General features: G+C 45.5%; 1 protein-coding gene across 1 annotated transcript in view; it reads right to left on the reverse strand.

Annotated features, from left to right (window-relative positions):
• Nucleotides 1-3,113: 3,113 nt before the first annotated feature.
• Nucleotides 3,114-7,500, reverse strand: part of LOC138862240 (mucin-22-like) — a 5,287-nt gene continuing 900 nt past the window's right edge. The window contains exons 3-11 of the mRNA XM_070123897.1: nucleotides 7,310-7,500; nucleotides 7,047-7,213; nucleotides 6,269-6,611; nucleotides 5,887-6,133; nucleotides 5,060-5,637; nucleotides 4,567-4,723; nucleotides 4,220-4,377; nucleotides 3,770-4,063; nucleotides 3,114-3,553 (exon numbers count right to left, since the gene is read on the reverse strand). The exon at nucleotides 7,310-7,500 is cut by the window's right edge and continues 82 nt beyond it. Coding sequence (XP_069979998.1) covers nucleotides 3,114-3,553; nucleotides 3,770-4,063; nucleotides 4,220-4,377; nucleotides 4,567-4,723; nucleotides 5,060-5,637; nucleotides 5,887-6,133; nucleotides 6,269-6,611; nucleotides 7,047-7,213; nucleotides 7,310-7,500 — 2,575 coding nt within the window. The remainder of the gene's footprint in view (nucleotides 3,554-3,769; nucleotides 4,064-4,219; nucleotides 4,378-4,566; nucleotides 4,724-5,059; nucleotides 5,638-5,886; nucleotides 6,134-6,268; nucleotides 6,612-7,046; nucleotides 7,214-7,309) is intronic.

Consider the following 7,500-nt stretch of genomic DNA (forward strand, 5'->3'; position numbering starts at 1 on the left):
CTCGCGGCTCTCGTCGATACTAAATAGGTATTATGGAATTTCCATTTCATTTGCATAATCTTGATTTGCATCACGGTTTTTTCTTTTACATAACATTACATGCATGCATAGAGAGAGAGAGAGAGAGAGAGAGAGAGAGAGAGAGAGAGAGAGAGAGAGAGAGAGAGAGAGAGAGAGAGAGAGAGAGAGAGAGAGAGAGAAATGGAAATGGCGACTCGTTAAAGGAGACGAAAGCAGAATGAGAAGGAAAGAGAGAGAGAGAAAGGGATAGATAGATAGACTAAGAGAGAGAATGAGAGAATGAGAGAGTGAGAGAGAGAGAGATAAAGAGAGAGAGAGAGAGAGAGAGAGAGAGAGAGAGAGAGAGAGAGAGAGAGAGGGAGAGAGAGAGAGAGAGAGAGAGAGAGAGAGAGAGAGAGAGAGAGAGAGAGAGAGAGAGAGAGAGAGAGAGAGAGAGAGAGAAAGAGAGAGAGAGAGAGTGGGGAGAAAGAAAGAGAGAGAGAGAGAGAGAAAGAGAGAGAGAGAGAGAGAGAGAGAAAGAGAGAGAGGAGGGAAAAATAACATGAAAAAATTCGAGGCTTTGACAGAGCAGTCGCTCATTATAGAATAGCGACTCACTCTCTTTTTTATTCACACGTAAATTCGCTGTGGAAAATGTTGCGCGCGAATAAATGTGCTGCAGAGACGTGTTTGCAGCGGCCTTTCTCGTGAACAGTCGACGGGAAAGAGAGGGTGGATAAGGAAAGTGGAGGAAGGCCGTGAGGGAGCGGTAAGAATAGAAGTAGTAAGTAGGAAAAGAAAGATGAAGAGGAGAAGAGGAGGGCGAGAGAGAGGAGGAGCAGGAAGATAGAGGCTGGGAAAGTTTATATAGAAAGAGATAGATAGCTAGATCGTGAGAGAGAGAAAAAAAAGAGAGAGAAAAGGAGAGAGAGAGAGAGAGAGAGAGAGAGAGAGAGAGAGAGAGAGAGAGAGAGAGAGAGAGAGAGAGAGAGAGAGAGAGAGAGAGAGAGAGAGTATAGAAATAAACCATAGTAGTCATGAATATAGTATTAGTAATGCTAGCAGTGTTAATAATGATGATACTAGTAACGATGACTATAATAACGATGATAACTGTGATAACAGCAGGATGATATAAGCGCAAGGCTAATGGCAGTAACAGTGATGGTATCATGATCACAAGGGTAATTAGAATGGTAACAAAATGGTGTTATGGTAATGGCATCAACAAATAATTTTGGTTCAAATAACTTTCCTAATAGTAAAGTCACCTATGAAACTAAATGCCGATGCGTCTATGATCGTCTTTATAAAATTATTGAATATGTTATGAACCTTTGTTTTCTCTTCTGATTGTTTTTCGAGTTGTTGTTGTGTTGCCCGGTGTATAACTTACTCATGTCTGTGGTTCTTTCCATACACTATTGATTCCTTTTCCCGTCTCTGCCAGTCAGTCTGTCTGTGTTTTAGATATTTTTTAAAAATTATTTTTTCTTTCTTCTCGCAATTAGTTATCCAGATTTTGATCTTTTTTAATCATATTTTTAAACGCACGAAAACACACTGAAAAAAGAAGAATCACAATGAGAAACTTTGCAGCGGTTTCCGGAAAATTGTGCTTGGAATATTTGCGCAGAATTTTGATGTCATTTTTTTTTTTTTTTTTTCATTTAATTAAGACCGCCATTGCGGTTGCCTCGGCTCGCTGAGAATCGTCCTGTAAAGTTTGTTTTCTGTGAATTTATCTTTATTGCCGCCAACATTTAACTTACACAAACAAGGCACACACATACACGCATGCATGCTCCCACATAGAGACACACACACACACACACACACACACACACACACACACACACACACACACACACACACGCACGCACGCACATCAACACACACATACACGCACCCACATAAACACACGCACACACTTACAAACACACACACGTACTCACCCATATAGACACACACACATACATACACAAACTCACACATACACACATGCACGCAAGCACATAACCACACACACATACATACACATACACGTGTTATCACTGATGTAAGGAGATTTTAACTAATTCTTATTTGCTTCTGAGTTGGAGTCAACGCCGTGTTTCCCTCCCGCGAGGAACGCACTTCTGAAGCCATCAGCTCGGTGGAGCCTCTTTCTTTTTCTCTCTGTCTGTGTCTCTCTCCTTTTCTCTCTGTCTGTCTTTCTCTCTCTCTGTTTCCGTCTCTCTCTCTCTGACTCTCTTTCCATCTAACTGCCTCTCTCTCTCTTTCTCTCTGCCTCTCTCTCACTTTCTCTCTGCCTCTCTCTCTCTCCTTCTAACTGCCTCTGTCTCTCTTTCTCTCTGCCTCTCTCTCTCCTTCTAACAGCCTCTGTCTGTCTTTCTCTCTGCCTCTCTCTCCTAACTGTCTCTGTCTCTCGGCCTCGCGCACGTCAGCGCGGAGCGGGCGCAGAGGGCGGCGCCACTCGGAAAGCCACAAACAACTGCCCTGGCAAACTCCTTCCTGAACTCGACACCAAGAGAAACAATATATATTGTCTCGGCAAAAGAGCTAAAGAAAATCTCAAAAACTCTGAAACTATATGAAGCTCTCAGCAAAGCACATATAATTGACAGACGCAACATGAAGGAACTTATGAAAGCGGCAAATACGGTCGATTTCCGTCTGGGCGGCGTGAGGCAGAGACGAACCCGGGGCGACTCGAACCGGAGGGAGCGCGGACCCGGACCCAGAGGTCGAGGCGAGCGAGGGCGAGGCGGCGAGGCTGACGAGGACTCTGAACAGCCAGGCACGGAAATATCTGTTGTTTGAATCCAGGTGGATGGCATGGACACAATCTAAACTTGAAGCTAGTGCAATATTACAAGTCAGATATCTTCGTTATCCCGGAAAACAAAATTGAAGAAAGGTCAGATTATAAATTTTCAAGGATACAGAATCTTTGGTACCGACAGAAATCCCACATCAAACCGTGCTAAAATTGCATTTCTGTTGTCAAAAGATTTATGAGTAGTTTTGACGTTTTAAGATTAAAAAAACTATACGAAGGGATTCCGTCCGTACTTTTTGAACAAAAAATTTAAAATTCTACTTTAAGCTGTTTATCTGCCACCGGTAGCCCAATCACTGCACCGCTTACGCTTGTAAGCCCAATCTTTACACCGTCTACACTTGTGAGCCCAATGTCTGCTCCACTTATGCTTGTGAGCCCAATCTCTGCACCACTTATGCTTGTGAGCCCAATTTCTAGATCGCTTATGCTTCTGAGCCCAATCTCTGCACCACTTACACTTGTGAGCACCACTCACACTGACACTTGTGAGCCCAATCTCTTCACTACTTATACTTATGAGCCCAATCTCTGCACCACTTACATTTATGAGCCCAATCTCTGCACCACTTATGCTTGTGAGCCCAATCTCTGCACTACTTATGCTTGTGAGCCCATTCTTTTCACCACTTATACTTATGAGCCCAATCTCTGCACCACTTATACTTATGAGCCCAATCTCTGCACCATTTATGCTTGTGAGCCCAATCTCTGCACCACTTATGCTTGTGAGCCCAATCTCTGCACCACTTATGCTTGTGAGCCCAATCTCTGCACCACTTATACTTGTGAGCCCAATCTCTGCACCACTTATACTTGTGAGCCCAATCTCTGCACCACTTATGCTTGTGAGCCCAATCTCTGCACCACTTATGCTTGTGAGCCCAATCTCTGCACCACTTATGCTTGTGAGCCCAATCTCTGCACCACTTATGCTTGTGAGCCCAATCTCTGCACTACATATGCTTGTGAGCCCAATCTCTTCACCACTTATACTTATGAGCCCAATCTCTGCACCACTTATACTTATGAGCCCAATCTCTGCACCATTTATGCTTGTGAGCCCAATCTCTGCACCACTTATGCTTGTGAGCCCAATCTCTGCACCACTTATGCTTGTGAGCCCAATCTCTTCACCACTTATACTTATGAGCCCAATCTCTGCACCACTTATGCTTGTGAGCCTAATCTCTGCACCACTTATGCTTGTGAGCCCAATCTCTGCACCACTTATACTTATGAGCCCAATCTCTGCACCACTTATGCTTGTGAGCCCAATCTCTGCACCACTTATGCTTGTGAGCCCAATCTCTGCACCACTTATGCTTGTGAGCCCAATCTCTGCACCACTTATGCTTGTGAGCCCAATCTCTGCACCACTTATGCTTGTGAGCCCAATCTCTGCACCACTTATACTTGTGAGCCCAATCTCTGCACCACTTATACTTATGAGCCCAATCTCTTCACCACTTATGCTTGTGAGCCCAATCTCTGCACCACTTATACTTATGAGCCCAATCTCTGCACCACTTATGCTTGTGAGCCCAATCTCTGCACCACTTATACTTATGAGCCCAATCTCTGCACCACTTATGCTTGTGAGCCCAATCTCTGCACCACTTATGCTTGTGAGCCCAATCTCTGCACCACTTATGCTTGTGAGCCCAATCTCTGCACCACTTATGCTTGTGAGCCCAATCTCTGCACCACTTATACTTGTGAGCCCAATCTCTGCACCACTTATACTTATGAGCCCAATCTCTGCACCACTTATGCTTGTGAGCCCAATCTCTTCACCACTTATACTTATGAGCCCAATCTCTGCACCACTTATGCTTGTGAGCCCAATCTCTGCACCACTTATACTTATGAGCCCAATCTCTGCACCACTTATGCTTGTGAGCCCAATCTCTGCACCACTTATGCTTGTGAGCCCAATCTCTGCACCACTTATGCTTGTGAGCCCAATCTCTGCACCACTTATGCTTGTGAGCCCAATCTCTGCACCACTTATACTTGTGAGCCCAATCTCTGCACCACTTATACTTATGAGCCCAATCTCTGCACCATTTATGCTTGTGAGCCCAATCTCTGCACCACTTATACTTGTGAGCCCAATCTCTGCACCACTTATGCTTGTGAGCCCAATCTCTGCACCAATTATGCTTGTGAGCCCAATCTCTGCACCACTTATGCTTGTGAGCCCAATCTCTGCACCACTTATGCTTGTGAGCCCAATCTCTGCACCACTTATGCTTGTGAGCCCAATCTCTACACCACTTATACTTGTGAGCCCAATCTCTACACCACTTAAACTTGTAAGCCCAATCTCTGCACCACTTACACTTGTGAGCCCAATCTCTACACCACTTAAACTTGTAAGCCCAATTTCTGCACCACTTACACTTGTGAGCCCAATCTCTGCACCACTTAAACTTGTAAGCCCAATCTCTGCAGCACTTGCACTTGTGAGCCCAATCTCTGCACCACTTATGCTTGTAAGCCCAATCTTTCCGACACTTAAACTTGTGAGCCCAATCTCTGCACCAATTATGCTTGTGAACCCAATCTCTTCACCACTTATGCTTGTGAGCCCAATCTCTGCATCACTCGCACTTGTGAGCCCAATCTCTGCACCACTCGCACTTGTGAGCCCAATCTCTGCACCACTTGCACTTGTGAGCCCAATCTCTGCACCGCTTACACTTGTGAGCCCAATCTCTGCATCACTCGCACTTGTGAGCCCAATCTCTGCACCACTCGCACTTGTGAGCCCAATCTCTGCACCACTTGCACTTGTGAGCCCAATCTCTGCACCACTTATGCTTGTGAGCCCAATCTCTGCACCACTTAAACTTGTGAGCCCAATCTCTGCACCACTTATGCTTGTGAGCCCAATCTCTGCACCACTTATGCTTGTGAGCCCAATCTCTGCACCACTTATACTTGTGAGCCCAATCTCTTCACTACTTATACTTATGAGCCCAATCTCTGCACCACTTATACTTATGAGCCCAATCTCTGCACCACTTATGCTTGTGAGCCCAATCTCTGCACCACTTATACTTATGAGCCCAATCTCTGCACTACATATGCTTGTGAGCCCAATCTCTTCACCACTTATACTTATGAGCCCAATCTCTGCACTACATATGCTTGTGAGCCCAATCTCTTCACCACTTATACTTATGAGCCCAATCTCTGCACCACTTATACTTATGAGCCCAATCTCTTCACCATTTATGCTTGTGAGCCCAATCTCTGCACCACTTATACTTGTGAGCCCAATCTCTGCACCACTTATGCTTGTGAGCCCAATCTCTGCACCACTTATGCTTGTGAGCCCAATCTCTGCACCACTTATACTTGTGAGCCCAATCTCTTCACTACTTATACTTATGAGCCCAATCTCTGCACCACTTATACTTATGAGCCCAATCTCTGCACCACTTATACTTGTGAGCCCAATCTCTGCACCACTTACGCTTGTGAGCCCAGTCTCTGCACCACTTATGCTTGTGAGCCCAATCTCTGCACCACTTATACTTATGAGCCCAATCTCTGCACCACTTATGCTTGTGAGCCCAATCTCTTCACCACTTATACTTATGAGCCCAATCTCTGCACCACTTATACTTATGAGCCCAATCTCTGCACCATTTATGCTTGTGAGCCCAATCTCTTCACCACTTATACTTATGAGCCCAATCTCTGCACCACTTATACTTATGAGCCCAATCTCTGCACCATTTATGCTTGTGAGCCCAATCTCTGCACCACTTATGCTTGTGAGCCCAATCTCTGCACCACTTATGCTTGTGAGCCCAATCTCTGCACCACTTATGCTTGTGAGCCCAATCTCTGCACCACTTATGCTTGTGAGCCCAATCTCTGCACCACTTATGCTTGTGAGCCCAATCTCTGCACCACTTATGCTTGTGAGCCCAATCTCTGCACCACTTATGCTTGTGAGCCCAATCTCTGCACCACTTATGCTTGTGAGCCCAATCTCTGCACCACTTATGCTTGTGAGCCCAATCTCTGCACCACTTATACTTGTGAGCCCAATCTCTGCACCACTTATGCTTGTGAGCCCAATCTCTGCACCACTTATGCTTGTGAGCCCAATCTCTGCACCACTTATGCTTGTGAGCCCAATCTCTGCACCACTTATGCTTGTGAGCCCAATCTCTGCACCACTTACACTTGTGAGCCCAATCTCTGCACCACTTATACTTATGAGCCCAATCTCTGCACCACTTATGCTTGTGAGCCCAACCTCTGCACTACATATGCTTGTGAGCCCAATCTCTTCACCACTTATACTTATGAGCCCAATCTCTGCACCACTTATACTTATGAGCCCAATCTCTGCACCAATTATGCTTGTGAGCCCAATCTCTGCACCACTTATGCTTGTGAGCCCAATCTCTGCACCACTTATGCTTGTGAGCCCAATCTCTGCACCACTTATGCTTGTGAGCCCAATCTCTGCACCACTTATACTTGTGAGCCCAATCTCTGCACCACTTACACTTGTAAGCCCAATCTCTACACCACTTAAACTTGTAAGCCCAATCTCTGCACCACTTGCACTTGTGAGCCCAATCTCTGCACCACTTAAACTTGTAAGCCCAATCTCTGCAGCACTTGCACTT

This window comes from Penaeus vannamei, chromosome 7, assembly GCF_042767895.1.
Source record: "Penaeus vannamei isolate JL-2024 chromosome 7, ASM4276789v1, whole genome shotgun sequence".
Classification (NCBI taxonomy): domain Eukaryota; kingdom Metazoa; phylum Arthropoda; class Malacostraca; order Decapoda; family Penaeidae; genus Penaeus; species Penaeus vannamei.